Source organism: Mastigoproctus giganteus, chromosome 8 (assembly GCF_048544385.1).
Source record: "Mastigoproctus giganteus isolate SK-2022 chromosome 8, ASM4854438v1, whole genome shotgun sequence".
NCBI classification, from domain to species: Eukaryota; Metazoa; Arthropoda; class Arachnida; order Uropygi; family Thelyphonidae; genus Mastigoproctus; species Mastigoproctus giganteus.
The window spans coordinates 16,980,317-17,007,988 of NC_143582.1; the positions used below are offsets into that span (position 1 = coordinate 16,980,317).

Below are 27,672 nucleotides of genomic sequence, written 5' to 3' on the forward strand. Positions count from 1 at the left end.
GTATAAGGCAATGGTCAGGCCACACCTAGCGTACTTTATACAGGTCTGAGGCCTCATTTCAAGAAGGATGTAGAGCTGCTGGAACGAGTACAGAGAAGGGCAACAAGATTAGTGAATGGAACAAAGGGGTGCTCTTACGAAGAAAGGCTTAAGTTTTGCAAATTACAGTGTCTGGAGATTAGGCATCAGCAAGGTGATCTGATAGAGGTGTATAAAGCCTTGAATGGTTTGAGCATGCTCAATGCTGATGGGATTCTTCCTCTTGCTCAGAATAATCACCTGAGAGGGCACAAATTCAAATTGAGGAAAGACAGATGTAGGATAGACGTGCAGAAATTTGCCTTTAGCCAGCGGGTGTTTGGTTGGTGGAACAGACTTCCATTCCTTGTCTTGGAAGTTGATAGCCTAAATAAGTTTAAGGCTCAGCTGGACAGGTATTTCGAACGAACAGATGGGTGAAGTGGAAGTGGTTTTTTTTTTTTTTTTTTTGGCTGATTCCGCATAAGCTTGCTTTCTCACATTAAATGCCTCTACTAATGCTAATGTATATGTGTCTGCAGTTCTGCCCAGGCATGATAGGAGGGATTATATGCTGAAAGCCCTGTGGATTAACTCAACACTTGGACTCGGTAAGGGTTTTTGGGGGAAATTTTTATCAGCTTGGCCCACACTTGTAGGTAGACTTTTGTAGAGACAGGATACATTTAAACAAAGGTGGTGCAAGAGTTTTTACCAGTATCAAGGATACCTTAAAGGTTCAGGGAAATTGCTCGTTTTGGGGGAACAAGGGTAATATAGATACGTGTTTATCTGATAATACTGGTTAAAGTAACGCTTGCACAGGCCTCAAGAGTTCTTATTTGATAATGCAAACAGATCATATTAGCAAGATGTTCTGAGGGCAGAAACGTTCCAAATGAGTAGGTAGCTAAAGCCAGGGAAGCAAACTTAAATAACTTCAAGGGATGCATCAGGATAGTTAACTATACAAGAACACTTAAGTCTTAATTGCTTATACAGTAATGTCAGAAGTGTCATCAATAAAATGAGTGAATTCAAACTACTGGTTAGGACAAGCAACGCTGACATAATAGGGCTTACAGAAACGTAGTGCCACCCAGAAATTTGGGGATGATGAGTTTCAGTATGGTATGTAGGAAGTACAATGTATCTAGGAAGGATAGGACAGATAGAAGGGGTGATGGGGTTATGCTTCTTATCAAAAGCAGCCTGAGCGTGATGAAAGCTTTCCTGGATTCAGACGTTTCATATGCTAGTATAGAATCTGTTATGGTGTGAGATAGTTGGTGATAGAAGCAAAGGTAAATTGAGAGTGGGTAGACTTTTGTAGTGATCTACAGGCAAGGTGATTGTGAAGATTATGATTTGGTTTGGATTTGGTTTTTATGGTGCATGAGCAGCTAAGGCTATAATGCACCAAATGAGGATTATGATGAGAGCCTCTACATGCAAATGGAATGGGCAAAGTAAGCATGAATATCTTATTATGGGTGATTTTAATTTACCTCTAATTGATTAGAGCAAATGTGAAGGAAACTTGACATGGGAGGGGACAAAGTTTTTAAATCAATTACATTATTGTTATTTGTATCAACATGTCAAAGAATACTAGGGAAAATAATATTCTAGACCTGATCATTACCCATGAACCAGATGACATAATAGAGCTGACAGTACAAGAAACATTAAGTGATCATGGAATTCTACAGTGGACAATGAGGAGAGCAGCAGTAGTTAAAGGCAAAGGAATCAGTTATAATTTCAGGAAAGGAAATAACGACAGCTTAAGTTATCGTAATTAACACGGTCTCTATTAACTGTGTAGATATCTCACAGAGAGCGAATACAATTGAATTATGGTATATCTTTAAAACATTAATCACAGAAGCCTTCAATACGTATATACCATTAAAAAAATACTCCACAAGGAGGATTCCAAGTTGGATGAATAATGAAGTTGCCAGATTACTTGAGCAGAAAAAGAGAGCATGGAAAATTTACAGAGCAGTAAAAAGTACTGAAGCCTATAACAGCTACAAATTGATCTGTAATAGTGCCACATAAAAGGTTAGGCTGGCAAACACATATTATGAGAAATTGTTGGCAAAGAGTGGGGATAAGGAATTCTTCACATATATAAATGCAAAGAGGAGGACAAACCAGATCGGACTCTTAGTAATGGATGTGGGATAGTATTAGATACCCTAGCTGATGTTAGGGCAGAAGCTGATGAATGAGCAGAAGTCTGAAAAACAAGATGCAGGATATTTCAGAGACTGCTGGTAGTCATTGCGTTACAAGTAAACACATGGGTTGTGTTAGGGTAGCTAAGAATAGAAACAGGTGCATGTATACCTGCGTGTACACCAATGCTAGGAGTTTGGTAAATAAATTTGATGAATTTGAGGTATTGCTCAAAACATCAAAGGCAGATATTGTTGGGATATCAGAGACGTGGTGTCACACAGATATAAGTAATGCGGAACTGGAATTTGGGGAATACAATGTATATAGAAAGGATAGACAGGACAGGAGGGGTTATGCTATTAATTAAGAAACACATAAAGTCAAAGGAAGTGAAGCCAGTTGACATCGATGGACAGGGCAGTGTCGAGTCAGTTTGGTGTGACATAAGCATAGGGAAATCAAAATTGAGAGTAGGAGTGTGCTATAGGCCTAATGACTCTGATGAGTATAATAATATATTGTACAGGGAAATAGAGTGGGCCAGTAAATCAGAGAGTCTTATAATGGGGGATTTTAATTTCCCAGATATTGACTGGAATTTGTGGGTTGGGCACTCGCACACTAGCAAGGCTTTTGTGGATTTATTGGATGATTGTTTTCTACATCAGCATGTTCGTGAGGCAACTAGAGGGAGCAATACTCTTGATCTGATTATCAGTAGTGATTCTTCATGCATTAAGAACCTGCAGATAAATGAACCACTAGGTGGCAGTGATCACAGTGTGTTGAAGTGGGATTTACTCAAGGAGGTAACTACCATCAGAGGTAAAGGGAAGGGTTTTTGTTTTCGTAAAGGCGACTATGATGGTCTGAGACAGTATTTAAATTCTATACAGTGGGACCAACTGATGATGTTACCAACAGCAAATTCAAAATGGGAAGCATTCAAGGAACTAATCTTGGTGGCTACCAGGCTTTACATACCAACTAAGAAATATTGTTCAAGGTTTAGGCCTAAATGGATGTCAGATGGACTAATGAGACATGTGGCAGAGAAGAAAAATGCATGGGATACATACAAATTAATAGGTGACATGGAAGCCTATGATAGATATAAGTTGGTCTGTAACCAAGTCACAAAGGAGATTAGGCAGGCAAAGGCAGACTACGAAAAATCCTTGGCAAAGGATGCAAAGAAAAACAGAAAGGAGTTCTTTACATACTTGAACTCGAGAAGGAAAGGGATGAATCAGATTGGTCCACTGGATATTGATGGTTCAACAGTTGAGGATCCTGCTCAGGTGGCTAACAATCTAAACGAGTATTTTGCATCTACATTCACGCATGAGGAGTTATTCAGGAAGGAGAATGATGTAGGTAAAGTAAACATTGGCAGTGAGCTGGATGATTTTGTAATAACTGAGAGGAAAGTGGAGGAGAGATTGTTGAGGATAAACATAAAAAAGGCACCTGGGGTGGATGGGATCTATCCAGTTATATTAAAGGAGGCAGCAAAGGAAGTATGCAAACCCCTTGCCATAATTATGAGAGCTTCTTTGGACTCAGGGGAGGTACCCATAGACTGGAGATGTGCAAATGTAACCCCAATTCACAAAGGAGGATCAAAGGCTGACACAAGTAATTATAGACCTGTTAGTTTAACTTCTGTTCCAGGTAAATTAATGGAGGCACTGGTTAAAGAAGCACTGCAGGATCATCTAGACAAGAATTCAGTTATAGCTCAGACGCAGCATGGTTTTGTTAAGGGCAGGTCTTGCCTGACCAATTTGATTGGATACTATGATGTAGTCACAAAAGAACTGGATGAAGGGAATAACTTTGATATTATATATTTGGATCTTAGAAAGGCTTTTGATACTGTTACACATGGAAGACTGCTGCACAAATTGGAGCAGTGTGGCATTGGAGGCAAATTGCTGCTATGGATAAGGGGATGGTTGAGTGGCAGAAGACAGAGAGTGGTAATCAATGGACACTGCTCAACGTGGACTAATGTTATTAGTGGAGTTCCTCAAGGTTCAGTGTTGGGTCCATTGTTGTTTTCGGTGTTTATGAATGATATTGATGATGGGATATCAAGTTTAATGTCTAAGTTTGCAGATGATACAAAGGTTGGCAGGGTCGTTAAGGACACTACTGACGCTATGCTGCTGCTGCAACAGGATCTGGAAAGGTTGAACAGATGGGCTGAGAGGTGGCAAATGAAGTTTAACATTGACAAATGTAAAGTACTACATATGGGTAACAGTAACCCCAGAGCAATGTATCAACTCTGCGGTACTACACTGACAGTGGTGGAGAATGAAAAGGACCTGGGGGTAATTGTGCAGGCAGATATGAAGTTCTCTGAGCAGTGCAGACGAGCTGCAAGAGTAGCTCATGGTGTCTTGTCAATGATATACAGGAATTTTTCTGGCAGGGATAAGGAGGTGATTATTCCCTTCTATAAGGCAATGGTTAGGCCACATCTTGAGTACTGTATACAGGTCTGGAGGCCTCATTTCAAGAAGGATGTAGAGCTGCTGGAACGGGTACAGAGAAGGGCAACAAGATTAGTAAATGGAACAAAGGGTTGCTCTTATGAAGAAAGGCTTAACTTTTGCAAATTACTGAGTCTGGAGACTAGGCACCGGCGAGGTGATCTGATAGAGGTGTATAAGGCTTTGAATGGTTTGAGCATGCTCAATGCCAATGGGATTCTTCATCTTTCTCAGAATAATCACCTCAGAGGGCATAAATTCAAATTGAGGAAGTACGGATGTCGGATAGATGTGCGGAAATTTGCCTTTGGCCAGCGGGTGGTTGGTTGGTGGAACCGACTTCCATCACTTGTTGTTGAAGTTGATAGCCTAAACAAATTTAAAGCTCAACTGGACAGGTATTTCGAACGAACGGAGGGGTGAAATGGGAGAGGGTTTTTTTGGCTGATGCTGAATAAGCTTGCTTTCTTGCATCATATGCCTCTACTAATGCTAATGCTAATGTTGCAGATGAACTCAACAGTTACTTTGCATTGATATTTACAGAAGAAAAACCCTTTACATCAATGAGAAATTATGGGAGTGAAGTTGAAAAATATGTAATTAATTACTTAATGAAAAAACTTTCAAGCCTACAGGCGGGTAAGGCTCCTGGGGTTGATTGCATATACACTATAATTTTAAGGGAGGTGGTGAGTGAGTGCGATGAACCATTGAGGCTAACTATGAGAGCATCACTGGACTCAAGAGAGAGAGATTCCATTGGATTGTAAAAGTGCCAATGCATCTCCAATACATAAGGGCAGTTCTAAGAGTGTAGTGGGAAATTACCAACTGGTCAGTCTAACTTCAGTAGTAGGGAAATCATGGAGGCAATGATCAAGGGTGGAATTCAAGTTCATTTAGATAGAAATGGAATTCTGAAGGATACTTGGCATGGTTTTGTAAAGGGAAAATCATGTTAAACTAATCTGGTTAGCTATTTTGACAGGGTCACTCAAGAGCTGGACTTATGGAATAATTTCGACATTGTTTAATTGGATTTCAGCAAAGCATTTGGCTCAGTCCCACACGAGCGGTTACTTAATAAGCTGGAACAGGTTGGAATCACAGGGAAAATCCTTAAATGGATAGCTGAATGGCTTCAGGGCAGGAGGCAGAGGGTTGTGATAAATGGTTATTCCTCAGATTGGGTTGATGTAAGAAGTGAAGTTCTCCAAGGATCAGTATTAGGACCACTGCTGTTTTTGATTTTCATAAATAAAATTGATGAAGAGATAGTGGGCATGATGTCTAAATTTGCAGATGATGTAAAGACTGGTAGAATAGTTAATGGTCACCACCAAGTAGAGTTTCTTCAGAGTGACCTAAATAGACTTCAGGGATAGTCAGAAGGGTGACAGATATGCTTTAATTCAGTATAATTCAAGGTTTAACAATGGGGCACAGTAACCCCAAAATAACGTACACAAAATAACTTTCAGTATCATTAATTACACTTGGTGGAGTTGAACTAAAGTCAGTAGCTGAAAAAAGTGACCTGGGAGTTATGATACGATCAGACACGAAGACTCATGGTGTCCTATCGATGATTTATTGAACATTTGCTAGTAGAGATAAGGACGCCATAATTCCATTATACCAGGCTATTATTAGATCAACTAAAAAAGACATCAAGCTTCTTGAAAGGGTCCAAAGATGGGTAACTCACCTGGTGAGATCGGCAAAAGGGCATCCATATGAGGAAAGACTTTGAATATGTGGGTGGAAACTAGGCACCTCAGAGGAGACTTGACTGAAGCGTTTAAGGTTCTGAGAGGCAAAAGTAAAATGAATGAGGACAAAATTTTCATGGTTATAAATGATTCTACAACTAGGAGAGACAAATTCAAGTTACAGGGGAAGATGTTTAGACTGGATTGCAGGAAGTTTTATTTTGCCAGCGAGTTATAAATTACTGGAATAAGTTTCCTAGGTAACTTATTCCAGTAATTTATATATATGGCAGAGGGTGACACTTTGGGGAAATTCAAAGGTCAGCTGGATTTATGAGAGGAGGGAAATAGGTGGTCTATTTTCTTTTCTTTTATTATTATTATTATTTTACTTTTTTTTTTGGCTGGTTCAGCAACCTTAGCCTTCCTGGCACCATATGGCCATTACTATACTAATACTAACTATGTAAAATTCAAACTATGACATTAGTTAATGCATTTGCATCATTTCTACATAGTTGAAATTTTTAGACAAACCGAAGTTTGCACATTGGCATCATTATTGCAACATCTCATACCATGATAAAGAGGGCAACTTGTTGTGAAGGATTTCACAATAAGAGATGTTACAATAATGATGCCAACATCCAAACTTTGGTTTATCTAAAAAATTCAGCTGTGTAATAATGATGCAAATGCACAAACTAATGTCAGAGTTTGAGGCTTTCTGTCCTAAAATATTATTAATCTAAGAAGCTCACCTTTTGGCATCTCTCATATTGTGTAAATAAGATACAACTGGGTTGTCACCCCATGGGTAAGTGATGAGAAGCCAAATAGCTTCAGTGATGAGAAGCCAAATAGTTTCAGAACAGTGCTGTACGAGTAGTGGTACTCAACTGAAAATAAATAACAGTAGTCTTCTCTAACGGGGAAGTGTACTTCAAAGTTACCCTCCTTCACAAGTTGCCCTCCTTTTTGTTGTGTTTTCTGTTATGTGAATAACCTCTTAACAATAAGCAGCAAAAGTTACCTGGAAATCTACTGGCTGGCTCTTGCACTTCAATTAATTTGTGTTCCTGTAAAATTAAAACATGGTTTCTGGGCTTCTTGCTACAACCCTGGAGTTGCAGTGAGAGTACCCAGTAAAGGAAAGGAGAATGGAAGATTAAGAGGGGAGGAGAGACAGACATATTAAGAAAAATAAAAATAAAATAATAATAATAATAAAAAAAAATAGATAAAACCCAAAAACTGTGTAAGATGCAAAATGAAAGGAAGGACTTGGATTGGCAAGAAATTGTACTTAATGATGTAGGGGGTATACAGTCCTAGGGGACAACAGAGGAGGCATCTCTAATCAGGAAAGGATTGTAGGGCAAGCATTGGAACAGACTCTGCACATGCTGTTTGACAGCATCACAATACTGTTCTCTGTATGCCATGTGGATCACCAGTTCAAGCTTATCTATACCAGTATGGTTGTGCCACATTCAGGAATGGCAGCAAATAGCCTGGATGGCCAGAGCTTAGACAAGAGATACATCTAAACTGTCCAACCTCAACCAAGGTTGGGGTGGCAGGCAAGAGTGGTCTGACATGAGCACAAGTAGGTGTTAACAGAAAGTGGGACTGTTTATTTATTTGGGGGAAAGGGGGGGGGATTACTTGTTACAAGATTAGTTGAGTTTCCCTCGTTTTTTTTTTTTTTTTTTTTATTTTAATCCAAGTGATATCATGTGCATATAAGGTTAGTGTAGATTATTGGTTTGAGGTATTTTGGTTAGTGGAGAAACTAGAATTGTTTGTTTGTTTGTTTTGTTATTTGGAGCATTAGCAACTAAGGCTATATTGCTCCGGGATATGCGGTGGTCATTCCCTGACCTTTCCGCATCCTCCATATTTGGTGGTGACGGGCTCGAACCCCGGTCTAATCAAGAAGCGTGTGCTATGCACTGCTGCTCCTTCCCACCTGGCTATGGAGGCGCTGGAGAAACTAGAATCTCACACCTTGTAGTAAGCTGTTAGTAGATGATGAACAGGAGTTTCCATAGTTGAAAAAGCTTCAGAAGGGTGGTCACAGCCAGTGTTAATTGATGTTTTTCTCATGAAAGCTCAGATATGCCAGGAGGGCAGTTATGCTCTTAGTTAAGAAGGACATAGAATCTAAAGGAATGTACCTGGGTCATGTAAGTTGCCAGTATAATGTTGAGTTAGTTTGGTGTGACATAACCACTGGGAAAACAAAAAAATGAGAGTAGGACTGTGATGGGTATAATGAACAATTGAATGTCTTATAATAGGAAATTAACTTTCCCGATATTGACTGGAACTTGTAGATTGGTCACTCACATAGTAGCAGAACTTTTCTGGATTCACAGAATGATTATTTTCAGACCAGCATGTTAGACATGCAACAAGAGAGAAATCAATACTCTGCATCTGATTATCAGCAGTGGCTCTTCATGCACTGAGAATCTCCAGATCACTAGGTATCAGTGATCATAATGTATTCATGTAGTATTTACTACTGTCAATGGTAAAGGGAAGGGAAGGTTTCGTTTTTAAATTCTTTTCAGTGGGACCAACTGCTTCTGTTGCCAACAGCAAATTCAAATTGGGAAGCATTCAGGAAGTAACTGTAAAGCTACTGGGCCTTTTATACAAACTAAGAAATACTCTTCAAAGTTTAGACTTAAATGGATGTCAAATGAACTAACAAAACTAGTGGCAGACAATAAAAATGTGTAGGATGATTATAAATAATCAACAGCATGTATAAACTAGCCTGCGGTAAAGTCACTAAGGTAGTTAGCAAGCTATGGAAGATTACAAGAAGTCTTTGGTGGAGAATGCAAAAAAAAGTAGCAGAGAATTTTTTGCTTATGTCAACAACAGAAGGAAAGGGATGAACTGCATTGGCCCACTGGATATGAATGACATGACTACTGATGATACCATCAGATCACTGACAAATTAAATACATATTTTGTAACTATATTCATTACTTTTAGAGATAGGAACACCAGAAGAACACCAAGTTATAACTGGGAGGTAAATGATTTCATGATAACTGAAAAGAAAGTGAAAGAGAAATTGCTGAAGCTAAAGTAAATGAGGCACTTAAGAGCTGACAGAATCTGTCCAATTACATTAAAAGAAGCAGCAAAAGAGGTAAGAAAATCCATGGCCATAATTATGAGAGCATTAGATTCTGAGGAGGTTTCTATAAATTGGATATGTGCAAATGTCTCTCTTATTCATGATGGTAAGGGGGAGGGAATCAAAGATTAAAGTGAGTAACTGCAAACCTATAACCTTGACTTCTGTTCTAGGGAAAATAATGGAGTCAGTGTTTAATCCAGTGGTAGTGACAGGTAATCTGACAGGTGACCTTCCAAAATAATGCTCCTGCATTAACCATTAACCAATGATTAAAAATCTGAAAAAAATTTTTTTCACCTTCCTAAATATAGTCAAATTTTTGCTGCAACAGTTGATTTTTTTCAGTTTTAATGCAGAAATTGTGCACGAGAACCTGTTGTGCAACCTGCAACTTTCTTTGTAATTATTTTCCTTTTTTTCTTGAAGAATAGCATGTTACTGCATAAGCACTGACACTGTGTTTGTTTAACTTTAAAGTTACTTGTTTTTCTTCTCCCACCAGTTCAATACACATCTACAGTCTTACCCTAGTTGTTTTTGAAAGATCTGTTATTGTTTACACAGAGTAAAGATAATACAAAATTCTCTACAGATGTCTACTACACTGTGGGAAGCAAGATATGTAGTTTTAAATCTTGCATGTTGTGAAGCATGCCAAAATTGAAATAAATTTTGAAATAAACCTGGAAACAGAAGAATAAGCAGAAATATATGTGCATGTTTGAAATTTTATACACTTAATGGTCTTTTAAACTGGAAGATGGAAGAGGATAGGCGACTGATGCTTCTATTTTGTCTTTTTCTTTGCAATTTTAAGAAATAATTTTTTAAATAAACAGTGTAAAACACATAGCATGTTTTAAAATTTTTAATTAAATTTAAAATACATATAATAAGTAGAGCAATCCATTAAAGAAAGGATGATATACCGGCACTGTTTGAACAGAATTAAAAAAAAAAAAAAAAAAAAAAAAAAAACATTTTCCAAAAATTAAAAGAAATTTGGGCACCTGTCGAGTGACCCATCACTGTTTCTGATATATTTTTTAGGCACTACCCATCACCAGGTTAAAGAAATATTGCAGAATCACCCTTGACAGGAATGCAGTTTTATAGAAATCACAGCATGGATTTGTTCTGGTGTGATCTTGTCTGACCAATGTGATTAGCGACTATGATGCAGTAATGAAGGAACTGAATGCAAAAAATATATACTTAGATTTCAGTAAAGCTTTTGATGCTGTTCCACATGAAAGACTGCTCTACAAATTGGAGCAGTGTTACAATTATGGGCAAGTTACTGCTGCTGATAAAGGGACACTTGAGTGTCAGAAGACAACAGAATGATTATTAATAGGCTCTGTTCTTCTTGGACTAATGTTATCAGCAGTGATCCCATGGTTAATTGTTTTCAAAATTTATTAATGATATCAATGAAGGCTTATTAAGTTTAATGTCTTAGTTTTCTGATGATCCAAAGATTGGCAGGGTAGCTAATGACAGGAATCTGGGTATACTACTGCAACAAGGTCTAGTAAATTTAGATGGACTGTGAAGTGGCAATTGAGGTTTAATGAAATGGGCAGCGATTACATCAATAAATAAGACATCAATAAATGCAAGATATTGCATATAGATAGCAGTAATCCCAGAACAGCATGCCAATTGGGCGTTACTACACTCAAGTGGAGAAAGAAAATGGCCTAAGAGTGATTGTACAATCTGATATGAAGTTTTCTGAGCAGTGCAGACTGGCAACTGACAGACATTACAAGGGGTTCTGTCAATGGCTTATAGGAATTTTGCCAGAAAGGACTGTGAGCACTGCATACAAGTCTGAAAGCCTCACTTTAAGAAGGATGCAAATCTATTGAAATGGATGCAAAGAGAGCATCAACAGCATCAGAGGCAAAAAAGGGTATTCTTACCAAGAAAGACTTCAGCTCTACAAAATGCAATGTTGAAATCAGGCACCTGAAAGGAGACCTGACTAAAGTTTTTAAGGCTTTCTTAATTTTTCTTGAAAAAGGAGATGGTTGCAGGACAGATGTGTAAAAATTTGTTTTCGGCCAGAGGAAGTGATTGCTGAAATAAATTTCAATATGCCGTTGTGAAGGTCGGTACTTTGAATAAATTAAGGAAGGGCTGGACAAATTAGAAGGAGAGATGATGTATTTTTTTTTTTTTTTTGGTTGATTCTGTATAAGCTTACTTTCTTGTATCATTTGCTACTACTAACATATCCTATTTCTATGAAAATATTCCCTCCTATTAACAAGTACAGGCCCAAATCGATTAACAAGGTTCTCTCAGCATGTATTTTCTCCCATCACGTGTTGGATATATTCCAGATACCTTCAAATTCAGCCCTAATTAATGGCTTTTTCTCAATGTCACCTCAATAAATGCAATAATTTTTGCCTAAAATTTTTTAATGTAGTGAAATGTTTTTAATCTGTTATTAAAATTAATTATTTCCCACATATGTCATTCTCCCAAGAAATTTGTTAAATTACATTTAAGCTTACCTGTGACTGCAGAAATAAAATACTCTGTTCTGGATTAATGCCACAGGCTAAAAGGCAAGAAGTCATCAAATATATATTTGTTCTGTGAGACAATAAAAAACATTTTTCTTGCATATATCAGATAATTACAGAAGTATTTTTATTTATATGCACATATAAATAAAATAGTATATTTCTATGCTAATTTGTGTATACATTAGTCATTATAAGTTTCAATAAGTTGATAGTGATTTATCACAGATGTTAAAAACAAGATGGAGGTATATGAACACATCATGCATATAATGCTTTTTAAGGATGGGAATAACGCAACTATAAAAAAAAAACAAAAGATACAGTGAGGTAGTTCTAAATGCAAGGAAATGCCAAAGTTGATTCAAAAAGTTCAGGTCTGGTTACTACAACTTAGCTGACAAATCACATTCATGCTGGCTTGTTAATTCAATGATGCAGGACTGTCGACAGCCACACTTGATAAAAATCCTGCTGTAACTGTTGAAGAACTTGCCCCGAAACTCGGTTTCACCCATTACACTATAAATCACCACTTGAAATGGTTGGGGGAAGGGGGCGTATCAAAACTTGGAAAGTGGGTTCCATACATGTTTTCACCAGAGATGGTCCTCTTAAGATCAGGTAAACATTCATATTTCACTGTGTTCTCTTAAGCTTAATATGCTCATTTTGAATTGGCTCATTACTAGAATGAAAATGGGCACTATTAAAATATTAAGTGTCAAGCAGGTAGGTAAGTGTTGCCAGAGACCTGCAACACCACAACCATGAGGTGGGCTTCACTCCAGGAAGATTTTGCTGTGCATTTGGTAGGATAATTATGGTATTGTTTATTTTTAACTGCTGCAGTTCAATAAAATTCACAGCTGAAGTTTATTGCCAGAACCCGATGCCAATAAAATATCCTCCTTTAACCACGGATGTTCTGTTTTATCAGAGCAATGCACATTCTCATACCATTTGAAATATGTGGCAAAATTCAGGAAATTGGTTCGAAAACTCCACATCATCTTTATTTATTGATTTTGCACCAACAAGTTAAAATGCTACAATTAAGATAAATTCTTAGAAAGGTGTAATATCACTAATTGTACATGCCAATGGATGTGCCTATATGATCACGAACACAAAGAGAAGTAACAAATTCAAATCATAAAGTATGTTATAGACACTGCCTTCTACAGAACAAAATGTAAATTTTACAAGCACTGATGTCTCTTGAAAAGGTGGTGCTTATGAGTTCCCTGTCTTTGGTTTTTTATTTTTATAAAAATAACCATGTAAACTTGCATGTACACCAATGCTAGGAGTATAGTTAATAAAAGGCAAATATTGTTGGGATATCAGAGACATGGTGTCACACAGACATAAGCAGTGCAGAACTGGAATTTGTGGAGTACAACGTGTACAGAATGGATAGACAGGACAGGAAGGGAGGAGAGGTTATGCTGTTAGTTAAGAAACACAAAATCTAAGGAAGTGCATCCAATTGATGTTGGTTGACAATGCAATGCTGAGTCTGTTTGGTGTGACATAAGCACAGGGAAAGGAAAAATGAGTAGGTGTGTGTTATAGGCCTAATGAATCTGATCAGTATAATGAGCAATTGTGCAGAGAAATAAAGTGGGCCAGTAACTTAGAGTGTCTTATAATGGGAGATTTTAATTTCCTGGATATTAAGTGGAATTTGTGGATTGGTCACTCACGCACTAGCAAGGCTTTTGTGTATTTATTGGATGATTGTTTTCTACAGCAGCATGTTCGGGAGGCAACTAGAGGGAGTAATACTCTTTATCTGATTATCAGTAGTGATTCTTCATGCATCAAGAATCTGCAGATAAAGGAACCACTAGGTGGCAGTGATCACAGTGTGCTGAAGTGGGATTTACTCAAAGAGGTAACTACCATCAAGGGTAAAGGGAAGGGTTTTTGCTTTCGTAAAGGTGACTACAGTGGTCTGAGACAGTATTTAAATTCTATATGGTGGAAACAACTGATGATGACCAACAGCAAATTCAAAATGGGAAGCATTCAAAGAATTAATTTTGTAAGCTACTAGGCTTTTCATACCAACAAAGAAATATTGTTCAAGATTTAGGCCTAAATGGATGTCAGATGAACTAATTAGACATGTGACAGAGAATAAAAATGCATGGGATACATAAAAAATTAACATGTGACACAGAATCCTATGATAGATATAAGCTGGTCTGTAACCAAGTTACAAAGGAGGTTAGGCAGATTACGAGAAATCTTTGGCAAAGGATGCAAAGAAAAACAGCAAAGAGTTCTTTACTTATGTAAACTATAGAAGGAAGGGGATGAATTAGATTGGTCCACTTGATATTGATGGTTCAACTGTTGATGATCCTGCTCAGGTAGTTAAAAAACTAAATGAATATTTTGCATCGACATTCACACATGAGGAGTTATTCAGGGAGCGGAATGCCAGAGGTGTATTCAACTCTGGCAGTAAGCTAGATAATCTTGTAATAACTGAGAGTAAAGTGGAGGATAAATTTTTGAAGATAAACACAAGAAAGGCACCTGGGGTGGATGGAATCTATCCAGTTATATTAAAGGAGGCAGCAAAGGAAGTAAGCAAACCCTTAGCCATAATTATGATAGCTTCCCTGGACTCAGGGGAAGTACCCAACCCATGGACTGGAGATGTGCAAATGTGATCCCAATCCACAAAAGAGGATCAAAGGGAGACACAGGTAATTACAGACCTGTTAGTTTAACTTCTGTTCCAGGGAAATTAATGGAGGCAATGGTTAAAGAAGCATTGCAGGGTCATCTAGACAAGACTTCAGTTATAGCTCGGACACAGCATGGGTTTGTTAAGGGGAAGTCTTGTCTGACTAATTTGATTAGATACTATGATGTAGTTACAAAGGAACTGGATGCAAAGGATAACGTTGATATCATATATTTGGATCTTAGAAAAGCCTTTAATACTGTTGCACATGGAAGACTGCTGCACAAATTGGAGCAGTGTGGCATTGGAGGCAAATTGCTGCTATGGATAAAGGGATGGTTGAGTGGGAGAAGACAGAGAGCGATAATCAATGGACACTGCTCTTCGTGGACTAATGTTATTAGTGGAGTTCCTCAGGTTTCGGTGTTGGGTCCATTGTTGTTTTTTGTATTTATAAATGATATTGATGATGGCATACCAAGCTTAATGTCCAAGTTTTCAGACGATATGAAGGTTGGTAGGATTGCTAATGACACTAATGAAAGTACACTACTGCAACAGGATCTAGAAAAGTTGAGCAGATGGGCTGAGAGGTGGCAAATGGAGTTTAACATTGGCAAATGTAAAGTACTAACATATGGGAAGCAGTAATCCCAGAGTAACGTATAAACTCTGTGCGACACTGACAGTGGTAGAGAATGAAAAGGACCTGGGGGTAATTGTGCAGGCAGATATGAAGTTTTCTGAGCAGTGCAGATGGTCTGCAAGAGTAGCTCATGGTGTCTTGTCAATGATATATAGGAATTTTTCTAGCAGGGATAAGGAGGTGATTATCCCCTTGTATAAGGCAATGGTCAGGCCACACCTTGTATACAGGTCTGGAGGTCTCATTTTAAGAAGGATGTAGAGCTGTTGGAATGAGTACAGAGAAGAGCAACAAGATTAGTGATTTGGAACAAAGGGTTGCTCTTACGAAGAAAGGCTTTTCAAATTACAGTGTCTGGAGACTAGGCACCTGCGAGGTGATCTGATTGAGGTGTATAAAGCCTTGAATGGTTTGAGCATGCTCAGTGCTGATGGGATTCTTCCTCTTTCTCAAAATAATCGCCTGAGAGGGCATAAATTCAAATTGATGAAAGACGGTTGTAGGATAGATGTGCAGAAGTTTGCCTTTAGCCAGCGGGTGGATGATTGGTGGAAGAAACTTCCATCTGTCGTTGTAGAAGTTGATAGCTTAAATAGATTAAAGGCAGAACTAGACAAACATTTGGAGTGAGTGGATGTGTGAAATAAGGGGTGTTTTTTTTTTTTTTTTTTGGCTGATGCCATATAAGCCTGCTTATATGGTATCATGTGCCTTTGCTAATGCTAAGTAGTCCTCATGCTTCAGTGGTTGTGAGGTTCATTTTCTTAGACAGAGAGTTGTGTGCTTGCACTATTGAGGGCACATGTGATTTTGGCTTTTATTTATTTTATTTGACTATTGTGGCACCTTGGTATACAGGTAGTGATACTGCACTTTCTAAGAATTTATATAATTGTAGACTTAATTGTTTTGTGGCAAATAGTGTTTCTTATTCATAATAGGCTAAAACCTATTTACACTGCGTACTGTGGATGCGAGGTGCTTCCAGCCATCAGCAGTACTGCTGGTTAATCATATAGTCAATAACTGTGGCATGGGGAGTTCATATGTTGTCTTTCTCAATGTAAAATTCACTGAAAACACAATTTGCCAAAAAACAGCTCACTGATAAATAAATTAGAATAAGTAACACAATAATAAATGTTTATTTTTACTTTAGGTTCTGTTATATACAATTCACTGAAAAGGAAAAGAAAAAAAAAAAAAATTACACCCTTTCTATTGTTCCCTACTTCCATGGTGGGAGGCATTTTATTTTAGAAATATTTTCTTTAATGCTAACATTATGAGTCAGCCAGTTGCTTCATGTTTTTCATAACCTCAAATAATTTTAAATTTGAAAGTTATTAAAATTATTTTCTGTTATTAAAATGTCTTTTGTATTTGTTGAGTGAGAAAGGAAAGCAAAAGTTATATTTCAAGGATATTTATATTTCAAAAATAAAGCCAGCAAAAATAAAATTTATTGGACATGTGTGTGAAAATTATCAGAAACTCAAATGTAGAGCTTGAATTATATAATGAAGCAAAATTATTAAAATATCTGGAGATCATGCATGTGGAGATGCTGATAAAGTCGAATTGGCTTACGTGGCAGATCATGTGAATTTACTTCAGTAAATTCATGTGATCCACCACATTATATTATCTTGGAGCAATCAATTGGATTTAGTGAATCAACTGCCACTAGTTTACCAAGTGTATAAAGTTTGAAAAGAACAGTAAACAATATTCGTGTGAAGAAGACTGCTAGGCCAGTAGTGCCTGCGAAACAAAAAGATATAGTGTTTCTTGACATTTATAAACAAATGGCAACCGGTGAAAATTTTTTACTATTTGACTCTGGTCCTAAAGTTGGATCATATTTTAATATTTTCAACATAACAGAACCTTCAGTTATTGGTACAATTTCAGCACTGGTATGTAGATGTACGTTTAAAACTTTTCCTCCTCTTTTTTTTCTCAGCTATATAGGTGGCATAGATTAAGAAATAATGATGTTATTCCTTTATGATTTGCATTATTACCAGACAAATCTGAAAACATACATTTGCATGCTACAAGAATTAAGAAAATTAATTCTTGAAAGACTTGCCTTTTAAAATACTACATGGTATTTTCAATGTGAAGAATATTTAATTATTATATATTTCAATAAAATTAATTTTTTTGTCTTCTTCACGAATTGTATAATAGGCCATAGAGTAAAAATAAACATTATCACTATGTTACTTATTCCAATTTTTATTTACCAGTAAACTGTTTTTGGTGAATTTTCTGGATACCATTTTCAACTTAATATTTTCTGATAGAAAAGGAATTCAAGTTTTGAAGTTGTCAGAAGTGCTATTTGCATTTACTGCACTCAATGAAATTTTCATTTGACACTGAAATTTTCATCTACATTCATTTTACAGGGCCTTAATAACCTCAATCAGATCTTCATCTCTGGGACTGCTTTTCACAAAACTCATGCCTTTTCTTGGGTATGGCTTCCATACCTGGATATATTATTCCAAATGCAATCTCACAAATGCCATCATACAGTGGAACTATAATGCTCGCTATAAGTAATTAATTGTTCACCAAATCATCAACAGGACACTGAGTCTTTCTTGCTGCTGGTATGCATTGCACTGCATGAAGAACTTCTTGTCTGCATGGGTCATAATCCTCAAATCTTTTTCTCTTTCTACTTTTAATTCACCTTTCAGCATTAAAACATACTTCTCACTTATCTATCATCCCTGAAGTCTATCCCACGTACTTTTTCTTACAGAATCCCATTATCAGTTGACTCAACCACTGCTCATCTCAGTTGTCCTAATTATTTGTATGATTTCTTTCACTTCAAAGGTGGTGCTTGTGCTTATGTCCACTGTGATATTCCCTGTCAGAGACTCGGTAATTTGGAATCTCCTCTTTTCGATTTTCTATGGCTTAAAAAAAAAATCTCTACCATTCTGCCAAATTCATCTTTTTCCTCTGTCTTTCTTCAAACTCTGCTAATCACTTGGAACTCTTTGACTTCCTCTCTGTCACACGTAATTTTCTCCAGTCCAACTTTCCTAACAGTGAGATAATTTACCTTGGTGATTTTAATGTTCCCAACTGCAGCTGGCATCCGTTTTCTAGTCTAGTGGTTCTCAATCTTTTGTCACTCAAGTCACACTTTAAGCTAAAACAAATATTAATGCCACACCGAAATAGTTATTTCCATCGAATTAGATGGAAATTTTCCTAATTTTGCGGCATATTTGAAAAGGGTTGAAGGTTGGGAACCACTGTTCTAGTCAAAAACACCTAGCCAGTCAAGATGCTAAGGCTCTTGCAATTACTAATAACCTCACACAGATTGTTGATTTACCTATCAGAATACTGTACAATCCTAACCACTCAGCCAACATTCTTGATTTTTTTTCTCACAAACAACTCTTCCAAGTACACAATTGAGGTGAGTGGCCATCTAGGCACCAAAGATCACAACTTAGTGAAGATTTCTTCTCCAATGGAGTTTTTCCCTCATGGCCATTCTCAACTGCTCGAGAATGTTAGCCATTATAAGGATGCAAAAAGGGATGATCTGCAGGATATCTTTTCCTTGGTTTAGCATTAGTAAAGGCACATGAATCAAGAAAGCAAGCTTATATAGCATCAGCCAAAAAAAAAAAAAAAAACACTTCTAATTTCACCCATCCACTCGCTCCAAATGTGTCTAGTTCTGCCTTGAATCTATTTAAGCTATCAGCTTCTACAACAACAGATGGACAGATGGAAGTTTGTTCCAGCAATCAACCACATGCTGAATTGGATTACTGTTTCAAATCTTCTGATGCCAACATTTGCTCAGATTGTGTCAGTGAAATTATTCTTGTAGGGATGAAATTATTTATTGCATACTCCACCTGAAAATCTCGCCCTTAATCTAAACCTTGGTTTTCAAATAAATGTGCTAAGGCTGTTCAAGATAAGAATGTTGAATCCATTTCACACGGTTCATTTTCTGTCTAAACCAAAACTCTCAACAATTGTAAAGCAGCTATTAATCAGTCCAAACTAGATATCGAAGAGACTTATGAGTAGAAAACTTGCTTCTTGTCCAAATAGCAGTTGAGCATTCTGGTATCTTGCCGGAGCTATTGGCACAACTTTTGCCCAACTCTATTCCCACCTCTGTCAAAACTGCATGGTTCTATTGCCATCTTAGCTAAAGATAAAGTCGACCTGCTAGCATTCTACCTTTCTTCTAACTTGTGTATTGATGATCTTGGTAAACCATCTCCTACCATTCCCAGCACACTCCATACAATGGCTCCCCTTGTCTTCTATCAAAAGGATATCAGAAAAATTTTGAAGTCTTGATAACAAGAAATCACTAGGTCCTAATGGAATCCTCCAAATAGCAGTTGAGCATTCTGGTATCTTGCCGGAGCTATTGGCACAACTTTTGCCCAACTCTATTCCCACCTCTGTCAAAACTGCATGGTTCTATTGCCATCTTAGCTAAAGATAAAGTCGACCTGCTAGCATTCTACCTTTCTTCTAACTTGTATATTGATGATCTTGGTAAACCATCTCCTACGATTGATTTTTTGATTTGATAGTTGTTGGCGCATCGGCTTCTGTGGCCATAATGCACCTCCCAAGGTTTTTGCAGTACTTTGATCCAAGCCCGAGGCGGGAATCGAACCCGCGACCTTTGGGTTGCCGGGCAGGTACTTTACCCACTCGGCTAGCCCGGTCGGCCAAACCATCTCCTACCATTCCCAGTACACTTCATACAATGGCTCCCCTTGTCTTCTATCAAAAGAATATCAGAAAAATTTTGAAGTCTTGATAACAAGAAATCACTAGGTCCTAATGGAATCCTCCTATTTGTTCACAAAACCTGTGCTTCTGAGCTTACTCCCATTCTGTGTCACCTTTTTACACTTTCTTATTCCACTGGTATTTTCCTTTCTGCTTGGAAATTTGTTCATATCCAGCCAGTTCCTAAAAAGGGTGACAAACCCTTTCCATCCAATTATCATCCCACTGCACTCACTTCTACTCTTTCTAAAGTAGTGGAGAAATCCATCAACCACCAACTCCTAAACTATCTAGAAACCTTCCATCTGACCAATGATCACCAGTGTGGATTCCGTAAGTGTCGATCCGCTGGCTTAAGTTACCCATCTATGAACAAATTTAATGGAAAAATTTGGTGAACCTCAAGCAGTTGCAACTGCCTAAGTTTCAAAGGCTTTTGATCATGTTTAGCATAAAGGTCTTCTAAATAAGGATCTATATCATAGATTTCTGACTGTTTTTTGTAATTGAGTATCCAGTTTTCTCTGACTTCTCACTATGGGTACTGGTAGATGGCTCTCTGTCATGATTTTTTCATTAATGCTGTGTTGCTCAAGGTTCAGTTCTTTCTCCCACTCTTTTCCTCTTGTATTTTAATGATCTTCTTCCATTGACTGGAAATCCTATCCATAGTTTTGCTGATGATAGTATTGCATTCCACCTTCCAGTTTGAGACATCTTGCCCTACACAAACAGCTTTAACTTCTTGAATATCCACTGCCAATTCCTTAAATGTTGATTTACAGGTAATTCTCTAGAGGCAAAGATAACTTAAATTGATTTCAATCCTTCTAAAACTCAGTCCTGTCTTATATCTCGTAAAAAGGATTCTCCTGTTTCCTATGCTTATCTTCGATGAGAGTCTGTTTCTAGACAAGATCACATCAGGGATTATCCTGACTTCCAGTCTCTCTTGGCATAAGCACATCACAAATACTGCTTCCTCTGCACCTAAAAAAGCTGGGTTTTCTCTTTCACTCTCATCATTACTTTTTTCCTAAACAGCTATTCACTTGGCACAAATCTCAAATCTGCTCCACCTTGAAATATTGTTCCCACATCTGGGGGTGGTGCCACTGAAACCTCTCTCAGGCTTTGACACCATTCAAAAGAGTGCAGTTAGGTTATTAATGACCCATCTTTAACAATGTCTCTCCACTCTCTTTTTCAAAGATGTTCTGTTTCTGCTGCATGCCTATTGTACAGCTACTTCCATGGGCACTGTTCTTCTGAATTGTGCTTCTACAATTCCCACTCTCTCTCTCTTCCAAACCACTCTGAATATATGCCACAACTAGCCAGATCCTTTTACTGTTCAACTTCAAATTCACATAATGAACTTTTCTTTTTCTTCATTTATTCCTTAAAATTCCGTTTTATGTAAAAACTGTCCTTCATATGTTTTTTTACCTGAAAATTACAATGTACAGAAATTCAAGTCTAATGTATCTTCTTTCATTTTCTCAACCTTCAACCCACAAATGGCACTAAGTACTATAGGTTTTAATACCTTTCATGCTTGGGGTTTTCATAAAAAAAAAAGAAAGTATATCCAAGTCATTTTGAAGGAGTGCTACTTAGCACTGGACTTTTAACACTCTTCTGGTAATGAAAAAACCGTTTAAGGTTTTTTCATTACCAGAAGAGTGTTAAAAGTTCACCATTTTGAAGAAGTGCTACTTAGCACTGGACACAGATTCACCATTTTGGAGGAGTGCTACTTAGCACTGGACTTTTAACACTCTTCTGGTAATGGAAAACCCTTTAAGGTTAGGGATGGGTTATGTGTTGTTCTATAAAACGTTGCCCAAACTAGAATTAAATGAACTTTAATCCTTGCTGAAAATAAAAGTCCTGTACACAAAATGAATATATTTACAATGAAATTTATTATATATGTAATTATTATAATTAACATTCAAATGCCATTAGTAAATACCCTTATATAAGGCAATGGAGGCACGCCATAGCAGTTAATGTGCCAACACACACACACACACACACACACGGCAATGGTCAGGCCACACCTTGAGTACTGTATACAAGTCTGAAGGCCTCATTTTAAGAAGGATGTAGAGCTATTGGAACGAGTACAGAGAAGGGCAACAAGATTAGTGAATGAAACAAAGGGTTGCTCTTAGGAAGAAAGGCTTAAGTTTTGTAAATTACAGTGTTTGGAGACTAGGCACCTTCGAGGCGATCTCATTGAGGTGTATAAAGCCTTGAATGGTTTCAGCATGCTCAATGCTGATGGGATTCTTCCTTTTGCCCAGAATAATCGCCTGGGAGGGCATAAATTCAAATTGAGGAAAGATAGTTGTAGGATAGATGTGCGGAAGTTTGCTTTTAGCCGCAGGTGGTTGATTACTGGAACAAACTTTCATCTGTCATTGTAGAAGTTGATAGCTTAAAAAGATTCAAGGCAGAACTAGACAAACAATTGGAGCGAGTGGATGGGTGAAATGAGAAGGGGGGTGTTTTTTTTTTTGGCTGATGCTATATAAGCTTGCTTTCATGCATCATGTGCCCTTGCTAATGCAAATAAAATCTCAATAAATCATTAGCTTTCAACAGTTAGATATCATCTTTCTTAACTATGTTCTTAAATAATTTTTGTAAAATACTAAGAGGAGTTTACCTCAATATAGTACATAGAACACTTCCGTATGATACCCTCCAGAAATTAAAAGGGGAAAAACGAAAAAAATAGACAACTTACCGATACATTAGAGTAAAATATAAATAATTAAAAAACCAATTTAACATAATTCAAATCAATTTAAAACAATTAAAAATCAAATTAACGCAATTAAAAGAATCTAACGAAAAGGAAGGAAAATCGTTTTGAATATTTTCGTTAGATTCTTTTAATTGCATTAATTTGATTTTTAATTGTTTTAAATTGATTTGAATTGTGTTAAATTGGTTTTTTAATTATTTATATTTTACTCTAATGTACCGGTAAGTTGTCGTTTTTTTTGTTTTTCCCGTTTTAATTTCTGTAGGGTATCATACGGAAGTGTTCTACGTACTATATTGAGGTAAACTCCTCTTAGTATTTTACAAATATTATTATCAACGTAGAACGTATTGAGTATTACAGCTCTGATTCATACTATCTAGTTTTTAAATACAGCAGCACTTGAGATGGATTTTTCCACATGATTCTTCCATAACAGTGATATCTGGAAGTGATCCAGTGAACATGACATTTATGAGTAACTTACATTCTTCTCCACTCCACTTCATATTCCATCACTTCAACACCACAATATAAGGGAATCAAATACTGTGGTGAATCCCAATCCCATTATTCTATTAACAGTAGGACTCAAACTGTGGATGTGAAGTGCTTCTAGCCATCAGTAGTATTGCTGGTTAACCTCACAGTCAATAAATGTGTCATGGGGATCCATTTGGTGTCTTTACTAAAAAAATTTCATTATTCTCAACAAAATCAGAGGGACAACTCAATACATCTCTCTTTTGGTCTTAGATTTGATTTAGCATTATGTATAGTGTATGTGTCCCGACACTGAATTTTATACATTACCCCGCTTTTTAACATCATCGGAGTCGGATATTTTTTCCAATGTGTAATTTGCCTATAATTTCTTGCTCAGGAAGCTGTCTACACTGAATATCTTAGTGTTTCGAAACCAAGGTAAAATGATATATTCAAGACACACTAGAGGATTGCACCTCTTATGGTGTTTGTTCACCAACTAAGACTGTGGTTTCCAAGAACCCAATCTGGGAAACTACAAATGTTGAGGCTTGCTCTCACCTGGCACATTTATCACTCTGCTTTTTTTTTCACTACAGTGAGACAAGGGCCTACCCATAATAGTCTGAGTCACACTGTTTTTTTGTATAATGAATGGCAAATCATGCTTTTATGTACTGGTGCATGACAAGAAGCATAATTAGTGAACTAGCCTGTGTGCACGCACGCACACGCGCACACACGCACGCACACACACTGTTCTATATGCTGGATCTCTCCCAGACACTGCTGTGGAGGGATCAGGTGGCAAACCCATGTCATTAGATACCACATTTAAGGATTTAATTGAGAAAGACTATATCCAGCTATTGAAAGCTAATAATTTAGATGTAATTTTATTTGTATTTATATTATTATTCCTATGGTGCAAGGAAGCCTGAGGCTTAATGCTGCACCAGCCAAAAAAAAATCCCCCAGTTACTGAGAGAGAGAGAGAGAGAGGGGGGGGGGAAATCACCAAGAAAGAGAAGAATGATGATATTCAGCTCAAGAACCTGGGTGTGCCAAGTCCAATAGCAGTTTTAATTTTAACAATTTTAATTGCATATATTTTATAGTAAATAGTTATTTTATGTACAAGATTTTATTTTCAGAACACATTAAATTTCATTTATTCCTAGTGTGATGTCAGTGTTTATAAAACACAACATGCACTCGCCTGATCTTCACATGAATATATTTAATTATCATGAACCATATCTTCTTTATCAATTTTGTTCAAGAATGTCAGAAGTAGGAGCAGTCCCAACTCTAATTGAGCCACCCTACTTCTAGCCCTACCCTAATCTCAAGAGTATCTATTAATTACAACCCTCTGCCTCCTGTTGTGCAGCATCCTTTAATTCATCTAAGGACCTAAGCAACAGATTGCTTTATTATGCTAAAAGATGTGTTAATTTGCCACAGGCATCTGTGCAAAAGTTATTTCAATTTAAGCTGGCTTTCAACTGTCCTATTATTTCTTTCTTGCTTTTGTAAGAGTTGATCCTTTTGTAGAATTTTTTTCTGGATCTCTTCCAGACAATGTTATTAAAGTATCATTTTTATATGGTTACAAAAATTAAATCAATTAATTAATTAAGCAAAAAAAAAATTTTAACAAGTAACAAATTTTATCAATTTACAAAAATAAGTATTTTGTTGATATTTAGATTGGTTCAATGCCTTCTACAAATCACTTGTTTAACAAACTACTGTCACTACTATCACTACTGTATTCTCTAAAATCAATAATTAATATTTTGATTTAATTTTCCTCAACAAAATTAGCTTCCCAGTATTTGTTCTCCAAGTTAATAACATAGTTACAATACTTTAGCCACTCACTTCCCTCAATAGTTCTGAATGTCTCAAGTAATATTATTCAGCATTGTTAAGCTGATGTCTGCTGTCATTTCCATTCCCCATTGAAATGTTTTACAGATGCTCAAACATATACTACTGCATTTAAATTTCAGTGATAAGGAGGCAATCTGATTACATAATAACCACAACTCTTCAACAAAACATTCACAGCTATTACTATATAAATTAGCAGACATTACAATATTTTATGTAAAACCAATTTGTAGCATAATTGGAGGCTCAACCCTGTACTGACTTACACTATTAGTAGATACTAAAAAGTTTATTTGCATCTAAAATGATCAAGTGATAAAGAAACATGATTTGAAATTAAGAAAAACTGTGAAATGCCAAATTGTAATATAGCACAGTTTTCTTTTTAAACGTTTACTGATCACTGGCAATTGTTAATTGTTTTTGGAGTCTCACTAATATTTTTTACAAAACCTCAAGTACTCCTTTTCATGTTTTTGAATAACACACAAAAAAAATATACTGCTTTTTTATTATTACAAGGTTAGTTTGTTGTTGTTATTTTGTTTTTAAGAGCATTAGCAACTAAGGCCATATTGCTCCGGGGATATGCGGTGGTCATTCTCTGACCTTTCCGCATCCTCCGTATTTAGTTGTCATGGGCTAGAACCGTGGTCTAATCAAGAAGCGTGTGCTACGCACTGCTGCTCCTGCCCACCTGGCTATGGAGGCGCCACAAGGTTACTGACATTAATTACCGATTTTTTTAATATGATTGTGAACAGAGAACTTTCAGAAGGTGTTGACAATACATAGCATCAGAGTTTTAGTACAATGTTTCTGCACCCTTGATGAATTTGAAGTGCTGATCAAAGTGCTGGGATTTTAACTTTCCAGATATTAACTGGAACTTGTGGGTTGGTCACTCACATGTTAGCAAGGTTTTTGTGGATTTATTGGAGGATTGTTTTCTACAGTAAAATGTTTGAGGGACAACCAGAGAGAGTAATATTATAAGCAGTGATTATTCAAGCATAAATAATTTGCAGATAAAGGAACAAATAGGTGACAGTGATCACAGTGTACTGATGTGGGATTTACTTAAAGATGTAACTACCATCAAGTGTAAAGGGAAGGGTTTTTGTTTTCATAAGGGTGACTACAGTGGTCTCAACTCATGATGTTACCAACGGGGAATTTTAAATGGGAAGGCTTCAGGGATTTAATCTTGGAGGCTACTAGGCTTTTCATACCAACTAAGAAATACTGTTCAAGGTTCAGGCCTAAATGGATGTCAGGTGAATTAATGAGGCTCATGGCAGAGAAGAAAAATGCATGGGATGCATATAAATTATCAGGCGACATAGAAGTCTACAGCAGATATAAGCTAGTCTGTAATCAAGTCACAAAGGAGGTTAGGTAGGCAAAGGAGATTACGAGATCTTTGGCAAAGGATGCAAAGAAAAATAGCAAAGAGTACTTTACTTATGTAAACTATAGAAGGGATAAATCAGATTGGTCCACTTAACATAAATGGTTCAACTATTGATCATGAAGTCATCAATAGTTCAACTATTGATGAAGACAGTATTTAAATTCTATACAGTGGGACCAACTGATGATGTTAAAAACAGCAAATTCAAAATGGGAAGCATTCAAAGAACTTATCTTGGAAGCTACTAGGCTTTACAACTAAGAAATATTGTTCAAGGTTTAGGCCTAAGTGGATGTCAGATGAACTAATGAGACATATGGCAGAGAAGAAAAATGCATGGGATACATACAAATTAACACGTGACACAGAAGCCTATGATAGATACAAGTTGATCTGTAACCATGTTACAAAGGAGGTCAGGCAGGCGAAGGCAGATTACGAGAAATCTTTGGCAAGGGATGCAAAGAAAAACAGCAAAGAGTTCTTTACTTATGTAAACTCTAGAAGGAAGGGGATGAATCAGATTGGTCCACTTGATATCGATGGGTCAACTGTTGATGATCCTGCTCAGGTAGCTAACAAACTGAATGAATATTTTGCATCGACATTCACACATGAGGAGTTATTCAGCGAGGGGAATGCCAGAGGTGTATTCAACTCTGGCAGTAAGCTAGAGAATCTTGTAATAACTGAGAGTAAAGTGGAGGAGAAATTGTTGCAAATAAATACAAGAAAGGCACCTGGGGTGGATGGGATGATCCTTGTCTAGATGATCCTGCACTGCAGGATCATCTAGACAAGACTTC

At 37.0% G+C, this 27,672-nt stretch overlaps 1 protein-coding gene across 1 annotated transcript in view; it reads right to left on the reverse strand.

Moving 5' to 3' along the window:
- Positions 1–27,672, reverse strand: part of TrpRS-m (Tryptophanyl-tRNA synthetase, mitochondrial) — a 138,162-nt gene that overhangs the window by 43,951 nt on the left and 66,539 nt on the right. Inside the window, exon 3 of the mRNA XM_090380149.1 lies at positions 12,118–12,199. Coding sequence (XP_090236275.1) covers positions 12,118–12,199 — 82 coding nt within the window. The remainder of the gene's footprint in view (positions 1–12,117; positions 12,200–27,672) is intronic.